Source organism: Chiloscyllium plagiosum, unplaced genomic scaffold (assembly GCF_037043375.1).
Source record: "Chiloscyllium plagiosum isolate Xiang-an unplaced genomic scaffold, Cpla_swu_hap1 HiC_scaffold_2, whole genome shotgun sequence".
Taxonomy (NCBI): Eukaryota; Metazoa; Chordata; class Chondrichthyes; order Orectolobiformes; family Hemiscylliidae; genus Chiloscyllium; species Chiloscyllium plagiosum.
The window spans coordinates 65,877,022-65,896,538 of NW_028270140.1; the positions used below are offsets into that span (position 1 = coordinate 65,877,022).

General features: G+C 42.3%; 1 protein-coding gene across 5 annotated transcripts in view; it reads right to left on the reverse strand.

Annotated features, from left to right (window-relative positions):
* Positions 1 to 19,517, reverse strand: part of aopep (aminopeptidase O (putative)) — a 376,099-nt gene that overhangs the window by 24,871 nt on the left and 331,711 nt on the right. For all 5 annotated transcript variants that reach the window (XM_043713335.2, XM_087997399.1, XM_087997406.1 and 2 more), the window contains one exon: positions 12,411 to 12,497. In XM_043713335.2, coding sequence (XP_043569270.2) covers positions 12,411 to 12,497 — 87 coding nt within the window. The remainder of the gene's footprint in view (positions 1 to 12,410; positions 12,498 to 19,517) is intronic.

The window sequence follows — 19,517 nt, forward strand, 5'->3', positions numbered from 1 at the left end:
CAAAAGGTGGCTCTACCTTGACTCTGTCCCCACCAATCTCTTTTGGGCAGGGAAATGGGGAGGGGGGGGGATAAAATAAAAATAAACTCAAACAAAACCAAAGGAAACAAAACAAATAACCAACTAAATAAATAAATCCCCTCTACTCCATCCCCACTGACCACTCTGGGACAGAGACTACAATGGTTTAAAATCCAGAGCAAGTTTCCCTGCTTATTTCAACTAAAGATAAAACTCCCCACACACCTATCCCCATCAAGTGCACCTGAGACAGTGATAGTATGGAGCTAAAATAGAAGCCTCCTTGGTTCTTCCAAGGAGTCCAAAATTGGAACAAAGGGAAAATAAGGCAGTCCTCTTCCTGGGGCGCCAAACAGTAAACAAGTGCAAACTCAAAGGGCAAAATGGAAACTTATACTACAGAGACAAGTAACTACAACAGAATATCATTATCCAGGCTGATAATGCACGCCAGCCCCCTCAGCACCCAGCGATCACGAAAGGCCTCACCTGTGTCCGTGAGCACCGCGTCTTCCTTCTCCAGGCTTACCAAAGCATGGACGCAACTGCGAAAGACGGGCAGACAGTCAGGAACAATGAGCCCCTCTTTGGCCTGCTGCCTGGGCGTATCGATGCCTATCTTGGCCAGGCCCATGAGCAAAACCACAAGAAGGCTCATAGACTTGTCCGCCCTTCCCCACATCGGATGCCCGTAGATCAGGGGTGTAGGGCTGAAGTGCAACCAAACATTTAACAGTAGCCCCTTCAAAAAGCTAAAATGGGGCTGCAGATGAAAGCACTCGACATATAAGTGGAAGACTGTCTCCTCCAGGCCACAGAACGTGCACATGGACATGCACCTAGGACCACCACGTGCAGCACTTTCCACCCCAGATCCCCAATGTAAGAGGCGAGGACCCCTTCGTACAGAGCCCTCCACTAGGGATCTCTGCTACCAGAGGACAAAACGGTATGCCAAGTCATGTCCTGGCTAATTGAAGGAACAGCATTTGAAGAGTGTGTAGCATCAACCCATACAAATGATGCCTCCGTGTCATTCGAAAGGCCATCGGGAGGATATCCCAGATTGTGGGGCACAACATCATGCTGGGGGGGGGGGGGGGGGGGGGGTCTGCGGTAGAGGGCCAATGTCAAGTTGCAGACGTACGGATGAGTCAGTTCGTGCACTGACTGCACGTCTAGGCCTTCGCAAGAGCACACAAGGTGTGGGGCTGAGTGCCTCGTCCATCAGGCTTTGAATGGCTCAGGTTGCGAATCGGAGGTAGACCGAACATGCTCACAGTCAACTGTGCTGGTATTATCAAGCCTGCTCCTCTGTCATCCAATGTATCCCTGACTCTGGTCAGCCATGCATCCCGAGCTCTCTCTTTCCTCAGCCAGTGCAAACCACACTCGAGGAGGAATCTGTTCCTGAGCAGCAGCTCCCTGTCAAATGCCGCAAATCACACAGGGGAAGAGCTCTGGCGTGAGGTGACCATGTCCCAGACTGTGATCAGGACAAGATAGAAGACAGGCAATTCCTGGAAGAAAGCTCAAGGCCAGGACCACTCCACAAACAGGAACTGTGTGTCATAATGGAGGTTACGAACCTGATGGAAGAAATATGTCAACAGGGTGCACCAGCTTGGAGGGGGCTTGACATAAAGGTATTGCTGCAGGGTCTGAAGGCAGAAAGTCGCTACCTGAGTGCAAAGGGGAAGCCAATGGATCCAGTTCATTTGGACTTCAGAAGGCTTTTGCCTGGTCTCACATGAGACATTAGCATGCAAAATTGAAATGCATGTGACTGGGAGTAGTATGTTGATGCCGACAGAGAACTGGCTGGCATACATGAAATAAAGAGAAGGAAGAAACAGATCTTCTGAGTGGCAATCATAACCAGTGGAGTACCACAGGAATCAGTGCCTGGGGGACCCTAGCTATTCACAATACATATTAATTATTTTGACGAGGGATCTAAATGTAACATCTCCAGATTTGAAAACAGAACAAAGCTGGGTGGGAGAATGAACTGTGAGGAGGGTGAACTGAACAGGAGGATCTAGAGATGTTTCAGTATGATTTCAACATGTTCAGTGAGTGGGCAATTGCATGGTAGATCAATTATAATATGGATATATGTAAGCTTATCCATTTGGTTGCAAAAACAGATCCTTACCTGAATGGCAATGGACTGGGAAATTGGGAGGTGCAACCTGGGAGTCCTTGTATACAACTTGTCGACAGTAAGCATGCAGATGCAACAGTTAATGAAGAAGGCAAATGGTATATTGATTTTCATAACGAAAGAATTCATGTGCATCTGACAGGATATCTTGCTGCAATTATACAGGGTCTTGGTAAGACCACACTTGGAGTATTGTGTGCAGTTTGATCTCCTTTCTGAGGTATGATGTTCTGGTAATAGTGAGAGCGCAACTGATCCCTGGGATAACATGACTAGTGTATGAACAAAGACTGGATCCGTTAGGACTATGCTCACAGGAGTTTAGAAGGATGAAGGGAAATCTCATAGAAACTTGTAAAATTTCAACAGGACAAGACAGGATAGATTGATAGAGATGTACAGCATGGAAACAGACTCTTCGATCCAACTCGTCCATGCCGACCAGATATCCCAGCCCAATCTAGTCCAACTAAAAGCAGGAAAGATGCTCCAGATGACTCGTGAGTCCAGGAGTCATAGTTTAAGGAGACAAAGTAGGCCATTTAGGAGGAGAAATGTCTTCACCCAAAGAATGTGAGCCTTTGGAAATCTCTGCCACAGAAAGTGATTGAGGCCAAAACTTTGAAGTTTTCAAGAAGGAGTTAGATAATCATTCTTAGGCCAAAGAGTTTTGGGGGAAAGTGGGAACAGGAGACTGAATTGGATGATCAGCCATGATCCTACTGGATGGTTAACAGGCTCAAAAGGCTGAATGGTCTATTCCAGTTTCTTTCTTTTATGTTTCTGTTGATATTACTTCATGTCTCCTTAATGCAGCATATTCATCATACTCTTCTTAAATGAGAACTCAGTCCAAATATCAAAAGGAGGTAGATGGCATGGCAAACAATGGCACCCAAGACTGATTATCCATGACAGATAATGAGGTAACAGAAGATAGGTCATGCTTGAAATAACGGAGATGGAGGACAGCAGTTCTCAAGTCAGTTGAGTGTTTTAGGGTCTTTTTTTTCTCTCTTTTTCTTTATTCATTCATGAGACTAGGGTGTTGCTGGCTTGGCCAGCATTTATTGTCCATCCCTAATTCACCCAGAGGGCAGTTAAGAGTCAACCACATTGCTGTGGGTCTGGGGTCACATGCAGGCCAGATTAGGTAAGGATTGCCGTTTCCTTCCCAAAAGGACATTAGTGAACCAGATAGGTTTTTCCAATAATCAACAATGGGTTTATGGTCATCATTAAACTCTTAATTTCAGATTTAAATTTTTTTTATTGTTCCTTGTCCATCTCATCCTGTTAATTACAGGCTAGCATACAATATACAGAAGCATTTATCACGTGTTTCCTGCTTCTAAAACCACTATGTCAGGGCTTGTACCAAACTACTGGAACTTGGGTTCCTCCATTTGGTCATTGGATTCTGATGTCAACAGCTCAGAGGACACAGTTATTATCAGCAAGGCTGATGAGGAAACAGGGGTATGACTTGGCAGTCCAGGTGGAGAAAAATAATCATGTCATACAATACCTTAGGCATTAACTGATTTGTTTCAGTGTTGAAAGTTTATGCAAATATGTTCCAAATATTACCTGCCTGTATCCCCTTTAAGGATATTAATATTGCACTAAATAGATAGTTTTCTTCCAACACTGTAAAGTAAGCTGTACTAAGTGTTTTGGACTATATGAAACAAGCACGTGTGTTATGCTTTCCACTCACCAAATTAAAACACCTGTGACTAAATATCAAAACATTCCTTTAAAGTAAAGTGTTTCTGAATGCCCTACAGACACGGAAAGATTCTATATTAATGTATTCCTTTCTTATACAAACCCCAGTCCACAGCATTATCACAGAAATAAAGTAAATGTTAATCCTGGGCTGTGTTGTAGTTGTATGATTGCTTGGCACATATTTACCAATCTAACACCAGGACTGGTAAGCTAAACATGAATTCTGTTTATCTAAATATATTCCACAGGATTCCTTAAATAGATTCTCTCTTGATATTCAGCAATTATTGTAACAGGGATACAAAACTCCACAACCTCACATGGTATGCTCCAAGCAAGACTGTGTACATGTTCTACATCCTGTTTGCTTGCTAATTAGCATAGCTCCCCCAGTATAGAATCCATACAATGCGGAAGCAGGCCATTTGATCCATTGTGTCTACACCAACCCTCCAAAGAGTATTCCACCCAGTTTCACCACATCTACAAAATCCGCCATTTTCCATGGCCAGTCTACCCAACCCACACATCTTTGGATGGGGAGAGGAAACTGGAGAATGTGCAAACTCCACATGGACAGTCACTAAAGGGTGGAATTGAATCCAGGTCCATGGCATTGTGAGGCAGCAATGCAAACCACTGAGCCACCGTGCTTTTCAAGTGATATAACAACCACTCCACTTTTTTCCTGAAGTTTATATTACACACAGGCTCAACAAACATGTTCCTTGCTGTAGTTGTGAACTATTTATATTAAAAAGTTTGTGTTTAAGAGCTTAAGAATATATTTAAAAATTAAGTGTTTACGTCTATAAAACAACTGGATAGTTTAACAATACTCACAGATCTTGTGATGGCATGATCTTCCATGGTAATAGACTCATCACTTAAGTATTTTTCACTTATAGTTATGTTGGTATCCGGCATATTGGTGGAGAGCTGACTGTTTTTGTGGAACATGTCCACAGTTTAATTCAACGGGTTTACCATTAGATGTGTTTTATGCACAACTGAAATACAGCATGCTATATGTTCATACTTTGCTTACTTGGTTTTGTGACCTCATAAGATGTAGGCTCACCGCAGACTATAATCTTCTGTGGGGGAATAGGTAACCCAAGTAAGATGTGGAGTCCATGCGATTACATGCTGATTAAGCAGTTTCATACCTGCATGTAGTCATATGCCAAAAGACCATAAGACAAGGGAGCAGATGTAGGCCAATCAGCCCAGAGTCTGCTTTACCTTTCAGTTAGGTCATGTGATTCCTTTACTGATTCAAAATCTGTCTCTCTCAATCTTGAATTTTCTTAATTAGTCAAACTCAATAGCTCTCTGTGATGAAGAATCCCATAGACTAGTAAACCCTGGTGGGAGGAGTCACAGGGTTAATGAGTGTGAAATATCACAGAGAACATGGTCACACTTACACTTGCTGAGTGAAGGTGGTTATTGACCTTTCTCCCATATTGTTTTCCACTCCTCCAGACAGCTGAGACTCCACTAAACCAGAAGTCAACTTTGGACCAGACAGTCATGTTGCCGCCTCTGCTAGTCCTGGGGTAAAATGAAGCCCGCTTTGGCACCATCGCATCTAGCAGGACTTCCAGGCCCTTGCCCAAAAAGGGTTGCAATTTCCTTTCTCTGCCATGTCTGGGCCAAATGTCAAGAACCATATAGGATAGCTTTGGACTAACAGTGCTTATCTGGGCACACAATGGCATGGTATCAGGGGTGCCAGTCAATTCCAGAATATCCTGGTGGTGAGTTGTTTTGGGAACAATGTCTAGTAAGATGGGGACAAAATCTGATGAGGCACACCATAGGAGCAGTGTAGGTAGTTATTGAGGCAAGTTTGTAAGATGCGAACCTCATTAGGCATTGTGGAGAGAAACTCTTGTGATGTGTGACAAAACTGACACTTAGTTAAAGAAAACAGAGATTCTGTCCTATTTGCATACTTCAGGCATACTTGATTTGCCCTTCAATAGTCTGATGGTTGGAAACTCGGAACAGTAATTTAGATAAATATGAAGTGCTGCATTTTGGAAAGGTAAATCAGGGCAGGACATATACACTTAAGGGTAAGGTCCTAGGGAGTTTTGCTGAACAAAGAGACCTTGGAGTGCAGGTTCAAAATTCCTTGAAGGTGGAGTCGCAGGTAGTGGCGTTTGATATGCTTTCCTTTATTGGTTAGAGCATTGGGTATAAGAATTGGGAAGTCATGTTACGGCTGTACAGGATATTGGTTAGGCCACTTTTGGAATAGTGAGTGCAATTCTGGTCTCCCTCCTATAGGAAGGATGTTGCAAAACTTGAAAGGGTTCAGAAAAGATTTACAAGGATGTTGCCAGGGTTTGATCGATTGAGCTATAGGGAGAGGCTGGGGCTCTTTACTATGGAACGAAGATTGAGGGGTGACCTCATAGCGCTTTATAAATCATGAGGGGCATAAATAGGGTAGATAGACAACGTCTTTTCCCTGGGTTGGGGAATTCCAGAACTAGAGGAATATGTTCAGGGTGAGGGGAGCAAGATTCAAAAGGGACCTAAGGGGCAACTTCTTCACGCAAAGGGTGGTGCATGTATGCAATGAGCTGCCAAAGGAAGTGGAGGAGACTAGTACAATTATAACATTTAAAAGTTATCTGGACAGGTATATGGATAGGGAGGATTCAGAGGGATATGGGCCAAGTGCTGGCAAATGGGACTAGATTGGGTTGGGATATCTGGTCGGTTGGACAAATTGGACCGAAGGGTCTGTTTCCGAGCTGTACATTTCTATGACTCTCGTCAGAGAAGGGTCACTATGTGTAGTGATTGGAACCAGGACTCTTTTGACTATGAGACCCTTGATTGGCCCAGGTTAACAACCCAATCAGAAAGGAGAAAGTGAGGTCTGCAGATGCTGGAGATCAAAGTTGAAACTTTATTGCTGGAACAGCACAGCAGGTCAGGCAGCATCCAGGGAACAGGAGATTCGACGTTTCGGGCACAGGCCCTTCTTATCTGTTCCCTGGATGCTGCCTGACCTGCTGTGCTGTTCCAGCAATAAAGTTTCAACCCAATCAGAAAGCCCTGGCTAACCAACATAAAAAGGGGATTTATAATCTCCTCAGTTCAGGGGACAGATTCCAACTGGCTGGTCACAGTAAATAAAGGGGAGAAAGTGAGGACTGCAGGTGCTGAGATCACAGTCAAGAGTGTGTTGCTGGGAAAGCACAGCAGATCAGGCAGCATCACGGAGTAGAATTGACATTTCAGGCATAAGCCTGAATGAGGCTTGTGGGCCTGGGCTGAGAGATAAATGGCGGGGGGTTGAGGGGAAGGCAGATCAGAAAGCGATAGATGGGAGCATGAGGTGGCGCAGATATTGTCATCAATGTAATGGAGGAACAGGTGAGAGCTGGTGCCAGTGTAACTGCAGAAGATGGACTGTTCCACATAGCCAACAAACACCTTCCACCCCAACCTCAAATTCACCTGGACCATCTTGGACACCTCCCTCCCCGTCCCCTGACCTCCATCCAAGGCCCCAAGGGATCCTTCCACATCCGTCAGAAATTTACCTGTACCTCTACCAATGTCATCTACTGCATCTGTTGCACTCGGTTTAGTCTCCTCTACATCGGGGAGACAGGACGCCTTCTTGCGGATCGTTTCAGAGATCATCGCTGGGACACCTGCACCAACCAACTCCACCGCCCCATGGCTGAACACTTCAACTCCTCCTCCCACTCTGTTAAAGACATGCAGAGGCTGGGTCTCCTCCACCGCCAAATCATTACCACCCAATGCCTGGAAGAAGAATGCCTCATATTCCGCCTTGGAGCCTGCAACCATATGGGATAAATGTAGATTTCAACAGCTTCTTCATTTCCCCTCTCCCCACATTATCACAGTCCCAAGCCTCCAATTCGGCACCGCCCTCCTGACCTGTCCATCACTCCCCCCCTGACCTATCACCCTCTCCCTCACCTTCATCCACCTATCACTTTCTCAGCTATCTCCCCCCTAAGCTCACCCCCCCTCCCATTTATCAGTCAGCCTCTGGCCCACCAGCTTTATTCCTGATGAAGGCTTATGCCTGAAATGTTAATTCTCCTGCTCCTCGGATGCTGCCTGACCTGCTGTGCTTTCCCAGCAACACATGCTCGACAGTAAATAAAAGGGTGACTTGGTGATGAGTTACCAGTCTCTGTGCAGTTATTTCACAATGGAAATACATAAAATTTTACAATTTTAAATGAAAAATGTGATGGAATCTAGAGAGGACGTAGTGGTCTTTTGTGTTAACATGGTTGGTAACTCCAGCATGCCTTGCACACCTGCCTTCTGAATATTATTGTTGATCCTTGGTCAATAAATTAGTTGCCAAGTGCCTTATTTGATTTCTGTTCATATGCTTTATAAAATGGTGACAATATTTTCAAGTCAAGGTCTTCAAGTACAAATGCCTGCTTTCCTTTGAAAATTACACCTCTTGAAATATCTCTCTTTGGTCAACTCTTTATGACCAAAAGTAGTCACAATACTGAGTTCCACACTTGCCAACAACCATGCTATTGTTGGTTCACTTATATCCACAAGATAAAACAGTTAATAGTTTATGGGTGCAGGTCAATGTCAATGTATCAATATAAGCTATTCGTGACCCATTATATGCAGCTAACTTTGCTGTCACAGGTTGGATCGTTGACTTCCAAATATGCAGATACACATTTTTCAGGATTCTGACTAATACACTTTCCTTTAGGGTATGGATGCTGATAATTTCAACATTTTCTAACTGTTTCACATCCCATTTCATGTCGCATTCACAATGTCAACAGTCTGTTATCTTTCTAGGCAGACGATTGTACCGCTTTGATTGTCCTGGCCACCTATCATTATGTATGTGGCACTCTGACACACACATTGCTGTTGCTGCCAGAATGATGCCATGGGTTTTGTTTAGTTGTGTCTTACTGCTACCTTTGGTCACACCTCTAGAACAAGATTTCCTATATCCTTTCCTACTACATGATTGGAAATTATCTGGAATGCAGGATAGCTTCATGATGGGTCCAACTGACTGCATTTCCACATGGCTTGCTCACATTTTGTGCCCAGGTTGCCATGCCGATAGTTGCACTTAATGAATGCACATTCTGTTGTCTAGCTACAATGGTTTGTAAGTAGGTAAGTTAGCTACAAATAGCTACAGTGAGTGAAAAATAAAATGAAACCATTGTAGTGATTTTTGAGAAGATGTTTAGCTCAGGTTGATAAGAATGTAAGTTAGCTACAGAGAGCTAACTTACATATTTATCATTAACCTGAGGTAAAATCCTTCTCAAAAAATCACTACATTGGTTTCATTTTATTTTTAACCATCTTGTAGCACTGAGTTGGTATTATTATTTTTAATTTTCTCTAAGAGGTCTGATTTGAAGGTTTTGATTCCACTGAAACTATAACCAGCTCTGATATCTGTTCAGATAGCTCAACTTGTGAGAAATCACTCTCTTTGCCCTTGTAATGGTACCAGTTGATGAATGGATCAATTGATTCTTGCAGCTGCTGCCTGTAGATATCAGCTCCAAACATTAAATTCTGAATTTCACTTTTACATAAAACTGATATTCCAGTACGTTCCATAGCTTATTAGGGTTTTCTTGTGCTTTCTTGTGCAAGCCTAAAGTGTTGTCTCTGTGCAACCCCTTATTTTTATTAAATATCTTTATTTGCAGTGATGATGAAATCTAAATAGCATAGTTCCATCCTTTGGTTAAAAGATTTAAGTTCAGATTGGACATCTGTAACTTTCCAACTTACTGTGGGAATTTGGTGGTGATCTTCCAGATGTTCTCCATCACTAACAATCAATTCTAGTGTGTAAGGGAATTGTAACTTTGTTATTCTATGGGGAGATTCAGCAATGCAGTGGCTGTGTTTTGTTTTGCTTCTGGCTGCGGTTGAGTTTTTATTCCCAACTACACATACCACTTCTTGTGAGAGAATGGCAACCAAAAACATTGAGATGAGTCTTGTGCACTAAGTCCAACTCAAAACTGACTGTCTATTTTACTATCACGCTGTCACATAAATCAGGTTCTTGTTGTTTTGTGAGGCATTAGCGGCAGAGGTAATCAGCAGCCTAGAGTTTTTATGCATATAGAGCATTTAGCGGTGCACCGACCTTTTGCCTGTGGCTTTCTTTGCCATCTTCAATTATTCATATTAAAAATATATCACTGCTGCTCATCATATTATATGTTTGCTTAACACAAATTTATCAATGCACCAGATTTGATAAACATAAACAAAACATAGGTTTGTTTATTTGAAGCTATGTAACAAGCTTGCTCAACAGACAGATTCACTATAAAGATTCAGTCACTTCTATTACTGGAAAGTATATCATGTGCCGGAGTAGAGCTATAAGTAACACTCAGCAATAGCTAGTGACCACATGTTCTACTTCCTGATTATTTGCTCATTCCCTTCTCAATTGATAACACAACAGATCCTCGAAACAAAACCCTACCTTGTTAATCACAAGGCTGTTACCTAATAGCTCAGTCAGCCTGGTGTACTGAATTTAATTGTAGAGGATCATGTCAAGGGTGATTACTATGCTTTTGTTTCATCCTTAGGTTCATCTTATGCCACATGTTACAGTGTTAATAATATTGTCCTTAAATATTTTTTTATGTTTCTTTCAATTCAATTTGATCAATGGAAAAGAGAGATAACACAGTAGTTAAATTTGGAATTAATGTTAGATAGGCAAGAATTTAATTAATTGTGTGAATGTAATATTAGTCATATATTAGTAGTTAATTTCACTGGATTCACATACTTAGCCGTGAGAGAAAACTTGGTCATGGTTTGTGATCCATTTTGCTTGCAACTCCAGGATCAGCAGGAGGGACTGTGGTCAGGTGACCAGCAGCTGAAATGGCTGAAGCTGGTTAAGCATTACAGTCAAGCATGATGGGAACTTTGGTCAAGTGAATTTAAACTTTGACCTCGGTTAAATTGCAGCCAGGACGTGATGTCACCTGTCCTTTAAGCTGTGACTTGCTGGTTTCTGTGTTGACCAAATAAGGGAGGTTATATAAAAACCAAAAGAATTGCAGATGCTGTAAATCAGAAATAAAAATGGAAATCACTGGAAAAGTTCAGCAGGTCTGGCAGCATCTGTGCAGAGAACTTAGAATTAACATTTCAGGTCGAGTGACCCATCCTTAGACAGTGGGAGGTTATATGGTGATCTGCTAGACATGCTGGCACCATTATTACATTATATGGAGCATGGGATGTGGCTGTTTATGACTTAGTGCAAACATTTCGGTGTTGTTTACCAGTAAACTCCACTGAACATTGTGATCAGTTTGGTCAATTCATTGACTGAGTGCTTGAGATGTTTCAAGAAGGGTGATCATGATTTATGATAAAGTTTGCAGAACAAAGGCTAACTCATGAGAATTCTTTGAGACTAATATTTGACAGCCCTGAAGTTGTTTTCAGAAAAAATAAAGAACCATGAGGCAATATCAACACTGAGAGCAAAGTTGATCACTTCACTCAAATTGGGGTGGTATTTGTTTCAAGCCAAACTCAGAGTTAGGGTTAAATGTGAATTTAGTTGAAGTAAATGTTACAATGAAGTGAGTTCAAGTTGCAGTTACAAGTAAATGTTGCAATGAATTCATGTTTTATATTGAATACTGCTACCCAAGGAATTAAATAAACAAGGGTTTGTTTAATTAAAGTCTGCGGAAATGCCCTGTCTTTTGTCTGTCACATAAGGAAAGAACACCTGGGTAAAAGACTTGAGTATTGCTTTTAGGCAACAAAGTCAACCACGTTCAGATGGCATGGCTGATCACGATATCCACCTTTTGAGTTCTAGCATACAATTAACTTCAAACGCACTTTCAGCCAATTAGGGTTTAACTTTTCAAAGGATGACCCATCTTCGAAATGAATGTTGTGAATTGGAAAACGAAAACAAAACTGGTAAAAATCATTTACGATATCATTTTTCTTTCAAGATGATTCTGGCTAGTTAAAATAGGTAGCATTAGTTATAAGTAAGATTCAAATGACAATCTAAAAGCCGAAGTGATGGCATATGTGAATGAAAATAAGAGAAACAGTAAATAGAGAGGAAGTGAAAATAAGAGAATTCGAAGATAGGATGAAGATAACTATTCAGTTTTAAAATGTATTCATTGCTTTCTAAATGTATGATATTGTAGGTTGCTAAAACAGTATAAAGCCAACCTAGACATCTAATATGTTTTATTACTGCATTAATAGTATTTATTGCAGTACCACAGTACGTGAAGCGGAAACACGTTTAAAACAAAATCTCAGTGCAAGAGTTATATCCGGGCAACTGTTGGTCACTTTTAGAAATTTACAAGTTTTTGCAACATATTTTTCCTAAATTTTATTTTTCATGGTTTGTTAAAAAAAATGTACTTAAATACGGTACCTGATGCTGCTCCAAAAAATTTATCAAGTCCCCGTATGCAACTGTGTGTTTATGTTTAATGACCAGCTCGTACCAGCGATGGCGTACCTGTGAATTAATCCAAGAATTTAGATTACAAAGGTGAGGTTAAACAAAGATTTATCTAAAACATATACAAAACACAAGTTCACAATTTCAGTAGCTGGGAGCAACGATCACGCGCTTAATTTTGCTTTTGTATGTTCACTTTGCTCTCCAATGTAATTCACTTTTGCCAAAATTCTTAAGTTGCAATAATAAACAAAAAACTGGTGCAGGATAACATTTTCATGGTCAACATCATTAATTTATTGCATACTGCATTACACAAAAAGACATCCAGCAGGTTAATAGAAACTGCATTGCATGAGAGAGACAGATAAGGTGAATAGCAAAGGTCTTTTCCCTAGAGTAGAGGAGTCCAAAACTAGAGGGTATAGGCTTAAGGTAAGAGGGGTAATATTTAAAAGAGTTCTGAGGGGCAATGTTTTTATTCAGACAGTGGTGCCTATATGGAATGGACTGACGGAGAAAGTGATAGAGGCAGGGACAGTTACAACATTTAAAACAGGGACATAGATAGGAAAGATAGAGAGGGATATGGACCAAATACAGGCAAATGGGACTAATTTAGCTTGGGAAACCTGATCGGCATGGACAAGTTGGACTAAAGGGTGTGTTCCTGTATTGGGTAACTTTATGACTCGAACTTCATTGGGAAAGAAAACTTTGTTAAGGGTAAGAGGCACACTACTGAACAAAACGTGAATTAGCTGCACTAAAGCAGTAGTGGGCAGCTGATTTGAAGTTTTAAAGACTTTACTAAAGGCTCTGTTCACTTACAGATTACACAAATTGATGTTACATGTTAATAATTAGGATATACATTGATTCAATCCCATGATGTCAAGAAATGGATTAGCAGATTCGATGGGCTGAATGACCTAATTTCTGCTCCATTGTCCTATGGTCTAATGGACACTGACAACATTCCAGAAACAGTACTTAACACTTGCTCTGTGCCCCTAGCTAAACTGTTGCAGTACAGTTACAGAAATGGTACTCCATTGGTTGAAGTCCTTTCCAGAACAAACAAATACAGTTGTGGTTGTTGAAGGTCAATAATGTCAGACCCAGGACATTACAGCACAGGTTCCTCAGGTTAGACATTTTGTACTAAACTGTTCAAAGATGTTATTTCACACTGATGAGGGCAGAGTGGTGGACGTGATCTATATGGACTTCAGTAAGGCATTCGACAGGTTTTCCCATGGGAGACTGGTTAGCAAGGTTAAATCTCATGGAATACAGGGAGAACTAGCCATTTGGATACAGAACTGGCTCGAAGGTAGAAGACAGAGGATGGTGGTGGAGGGTTGCTTTTCAGACTGGAGGCCTGCGACCGCTGGAGTACCACAAGGATCAGTGCTTCAGTGCTGGGTTCACTACTTTTTGTCATTTATATAAATGACTTGGATATGAACGGAGGAGGTATAGTTAGTAAGTTTGCTGATGACACCAAAATTGGAGGTGTAGAGGACAGCTAAGAAGGTTACTTCAGGTTACAACGCGATCTTGATCAGATGATCCAATGGGCTGAGAAGTGGCAAATGGAGTTTAATTTAGATGAATGAGAGGTGCTGGATTTTGGAAAAGCAAATCAGAGCAGGACTTATACACTTAATGGTAAGGTCCTGGGGAGTGTTGCTGAACAAAGAGATCTTACAGTGCAGATTCATAGCTCCTTGAAGGTAGAGTTGCAAATAGATAGGATAGTGAAGAAGGTGTTTGGTATGTTTTCCTTTATTGGTCAGAGTATTGAGTACAGGAGTTGGGAGGTCATGTTGTGGCTGTACAGGATATTGATTAGGCCACTTTTGGAATATTGCATGCAATTCTGGTCTCCTTCCTGTCAAAAGGATGTTGTGAAACCTGAAAGGGTTCAGAAAAGATTTACAAGGATGTTGCCAGGTTGGAGGATTTGAACTATAGGGGGAGGCTGAATAAGCTGGGGCTGCTTTCCCTGGAGCATCGAAGGCTGAGGGGTGACCTCAGATGCTTATAAAATCATGAGGGGCATGGACAGGGTAAATGGACAAAGTTGTTTCCTGGGGGTGGGGGAGTCCAGAACTAGAGGGCAGAGGTTTAGGGTGAGAGGGGAAAGATATAAAAGGGACCTAAGGGGCAACATTTCCAAGCAGAAGTAGTGGTGGAAGTTGGTACAATTGCAACATTTAAAAGGCGCCGGTATGGGTATATGAATGGAAAGGGTTTTGAGGGTTTATGGGACAGAAACTAACCACGGTGGCTCAGTGGTCAGCATGCCACTTCACAGCGCCAGGGACCCGGGTTCGATTCCAGCCTCGGGCGACTGTCTGTGTGGAGTTTGCTCAGTCTCCCTGTGCCTGCGTGGGTTTCCTCTGGGTGCTCTGGTTACCTCACACAATCCAAAAATGTGCAGGTTAGGTGAAATGGCCATGCTAAATTTCCCACAATGTTCAGGTATGTGCAAGTTAGGTGCATTAGTCAGGGGTAAATATAGGGTAAGGGGAATGGGTCTGGGTGGGTTACTCTTCGGAGGATCGCTGTCGACCTGTTGGGCTGAAGTGCCTGTTTCCGTACTGTAGGGATTTAATGTTCAATGATTCCAGGATATGGGCCAGGTGCTAGCAACAGGACTAAATCGGTACCTGATATCTGGTCGGCATGGACGATTTGGAATGAAAGGCATGTTTCCGTGCTGTATATCTCTATGATTGTATGACATCTGTAGCATGTGGAACCTGAACTTGGACCTCCTGTTTTGAGTAAGTGACATTGATTCTGCACCATATGAGCCCTTGAGCTCCTCAGGTAGCATTCTAACCCTAACTACCTTCATCTGATTCCTTTCATCATGGCATCAGAAGCAGGGATACTCGTTGATGATTGCATAAGCGTCACCTTCAGATGTTGAAGCAGTCCATGCCCAAGTGCAGACCTGGACAATATCCAGATTTAGGCAATTAATGTTGATGACACAGAAGTTCCAGGCAACGATCATCTCCAATGAGAGATTCTAACCATTACTTCTTGATGTTTAAATGTCATTACATCACTGAAATGCCCACTAGGAACATTCTGAGGATTACCATTAACCAGAAGCTGAACTAGACCAGCCATATAAACATTGTAGCTAAGAGCAGATCAGAACCTAGGAATTTTGTGGTAATTAACTCATCTCCTGTCTTTATAAAGCCTGACCTGCAAGGCACAAGTCAAGAGTCCATAAGACCATAAGACATAGGAGCGGAAGTAAGGCCATTCGGCCCATCGAGTCCACTCCGTCATTCAATCATGGCTGATGAGCATTTCAACTTCACTTACCCGCATTCTCCCCGTAGCCCTTAATTCCTTGTGACATCAAGAATTTATCAATTTCTGCCATGAAGACATTTAGCGTCCCGGCTTCCACTGCACTCTGCGGCAATGAATTCCACAGGCCCACCACTCTGTGGCTGAAGAAATGTCTCCGCATTTCTGTTCTGAAATTAGCCGTTCCTCATATGTTAGACCTACCATTCCAGGGATCGTCCGAGTGAATCTCCGCTGGACACGCTCCAGTGCCAGTATGTCCTTCCTGAGGTGTGGGGACCAAAACTGGACACAGTACTCCAAATGGGGCCTAACCAGAGCTTTATAAAGTCTCAGTAGCACAACCGTGCTTTTATATTCCAACCCTCTTGAGATAATTGACAACATTGCATTCGCCTTCTTAATCACGGACTCAACCTGCATGTTTACCTTTAGAGAATCCTCAACTAGCACTCCCAGATCCCTCTGTACTTTGGCTGTACGAATTTTCTCACCGTTTAGAAAGTAGTCCATGCTTCTATTCTTTTTTCCAAAGTGCAAGACCTCGCATTTGCTCACATTGAATTCCATCAGCCATTTCCTGGACCACTCCTCCAAACTGTCTAGTTCCTTCTGCAGCCTCCCCACTTCCTCAGTACTACCTGCCTGTCCACCTAACTTCGTATCATCAGCAAACTTCGCTAGAATGCCCCCAGTCCCTTCATCCAGATCATTAATATATAATGTGAACAGCTGTGGCCTCAACACTGAACCCTGCGGGACACCGCTTGTCACCGGCTGCCATTCCGAAAAAGAACCTTTTATCCCAACTCTCTGCCTTCTGTCAGACAGCCAATCCTCAATCCATACTAGTAGCTCACCTCGAACACCATGGGCCCTCACTTTGCTCAGCAACCTCCCGTGTGGCACCTTATCAAAGGCCTTTTGGAAGTCTAGGTAGACCACATCCACTGGGTTTCCCCGGTCTAACCTACTTGTCACTTCTTCAAAGAACTCCAACAGGTTTGTCAGGCACGACCTCCCCTTACTAAATCCATGTTGACTTGTTCTAATCCGACCCTGCTCTTCCAAGAATTTAGAAACCTCATCCTTAATGATGGATTCTAGAATTTTACCAACAACCAAGGTTAGGATAATTGGCCTATAATTTTCCATCTTTTGTCTTGATCCTTTCTTGAACAAGGGGGTTACAACAGCGATCTTCCAATCATCCGGGACTTTCCCTGACTCCAGTGACTTTTGAAAGATCTCAACCAACGCCTCCGCTATTTCCTCAGCCACCTCCCTCAGAACTCTAGGATGTAACCCATCAGGGCCAGGAGATTTATCAATTTTAAGACCTTTTAGCTTTTCTAGCACTTTCTCTTTTGTAATGGCAACCATACTCAACTCAGCCCCCTGACTCCCTTTAATTGTTGGGATATTACTCATGTCTTTGAGGAGAAAGTGAGGTCTGCAGATGCTGGAGATCAGAACTGAAAATGTGTTGCTGGAAAAGCGCAGCAGGTCAGGCAGCATCCAGGGAAAAGGAGAATCGACGTTTCGGGCAAAGGAGAATCGACGTTATGCCCGAAACGTCGATTCTCCTGTTCCCTGGATGCTGCCTGACCTGCTGCGCTTTTCCAGCAACACATTTTCAGCATATTACTCATGTCTTCCACTGAAGACTGACGCAAAGTACTTATTAAGTTCTCCTGCTATTTCCTTATCTCCCATCACTAGGCTTCCAGCATCAGTTTGAAGTGGCCCAATGTCTACGCTTGCCTGTCGTTTGTTTCTTATGTATTGAAAGAAACTTTTACTATCATTTCTAATATTACTGGCTAGCCTACCTTCATCTTTGATCCTCTCCTTCCTTATTTCTCTCTTTGTTATCCTCTGTTTGTTTTTGTAGCCTTCCCAATCTTCTGATTTCCCAGTGCTCTTGGCCACTTTATAGGATCTCTCTTTTTCTTTCACAGATTTCCTGACTTCCTTTGTCAGCCATGGCAATCTAATCCCTCCCTGGATAATCTTTCTCTTCTTGGGGATGAACCTCTGTACAGTGTCCTCAATTTTACCCACAAACTCCTGCCATTTTTGCTCTACTGTCTTCCCTGCTAGGCTCTGCTTCCAGTCTATTTTCGTCAGTTCCTCTCTCATGCCCTCACAATTACCTTTATTTAACTGTAACACCATTACATCCGATTTTGCCTTCTCTCTTTCAAACTGCATACTGAACTCTACCATATTATGGTCGCTGCTTCCTAAGTGTTCCCTTACTTTAAGATTTTTTATAAAGTCTGGCTCATTACATAGCACTAGGTCCAGAACAGCCTGCTCCCTTGTGGGCTCCATGACAAGCTGTTCCAAAAAGCCATCCTGTAAGCATTCCATGAATTCCCTGTCTTTGGATCCACTGGCAACATTATTTACCCAGTCCACCTGCATATTGAAGTCTCCCATGATCACTGTGACCTTGCCTTTCTGACATGCCTTCTCTATTTCCCGGTACATGTTGCGCCCCTGGTCCTGACCACTGTTAGGAGGTCTGTACATAACTCCCACTATGGTTTTTTTGCCTTTGTGGTTCCTCAATTCCACCCACACAGACTCCACATCATCCGACGCTATGTCATTCAGCACCATAGATTTAATTTCGTTCTTAACTAACAAGGCAACCCCGCCCCCTCTGCCCACCTCCCTGTCTTTTCGATAAGTTGAAAACCCTTGGATGTTTAACTGCCAGTCCTGACCCCCCTGTAACCACATCTCTGTGATGCCTCCCACATCATAATCATTCACGATGATCTGTGCCATTAGTTCGTCTGCTTTGTTATGAATGCTACGAGCATTCAGGTAAAGTGCCTTAATGCTAACTTTCTTATCATTAGAGATATTGGAAGTCATAAGATGTCCTAAGTTATCCTTCCTTTTTGCTGCATTCCCAGTCTGTCTCAAGTTTAAATCTGTCTGTACATATGCTATCCTGCCGCTTATCTTTCCATTTAACTCCATACTCCCTCTCGCTTTCACTTTCCCTTCCCCCCAACTCAGAAGTTTAAAGTCTGATAGACTACTCATCACTTGCATGTATGTATACAACACACTCAAAGTTTAATCCATCCAGAACAAAGCAACCCACTTGATTAGTATCCCATTCACCACCTTCGACATTCACTCTATTCAATACTAGCAATATAGTAGAAGCACTGCATACTATCTGCAAGATGCAGTACAGCAACTCACCAAACCTCCTTTGATAACACCGACCAAATCCACAACCTCTAACAACTAGAAGAATAAGGGTAGGAGATGCATGTGAGAAACACCACCTTTAAATCTGATGAAAGTCACACACCAGGCTGTTCCTCCAATGTCACTGGGATAAACTACTAGAACTTCCTTCTTAACAGCACATTATGTGAAATAAAGTAATTCAAAAAAGCAGGTCACTGACCTTCCTTAATTGCCCTGGAGAAGTTAATGATGCACATATCCCATAAACAAATTGAAAACTAAAACGTTTAAGATCTCCAACGATCCAGTCAATGATTTAGAATTTAGCTTAGGTACATTCATAAAAGTTTATTTTAGCTACTGTATCATTGGATTACAGCCAAAAGGAATGATTTTATAAATTAAAAATTACATATCAGGAACCTCATATTTACTGTACCGTCTCCAAGTCTTTAAACTACTTTTTAAAATTCAATTGATTTCCCTTTTTTTGTCTTTTTTCCTTCAACAACAATA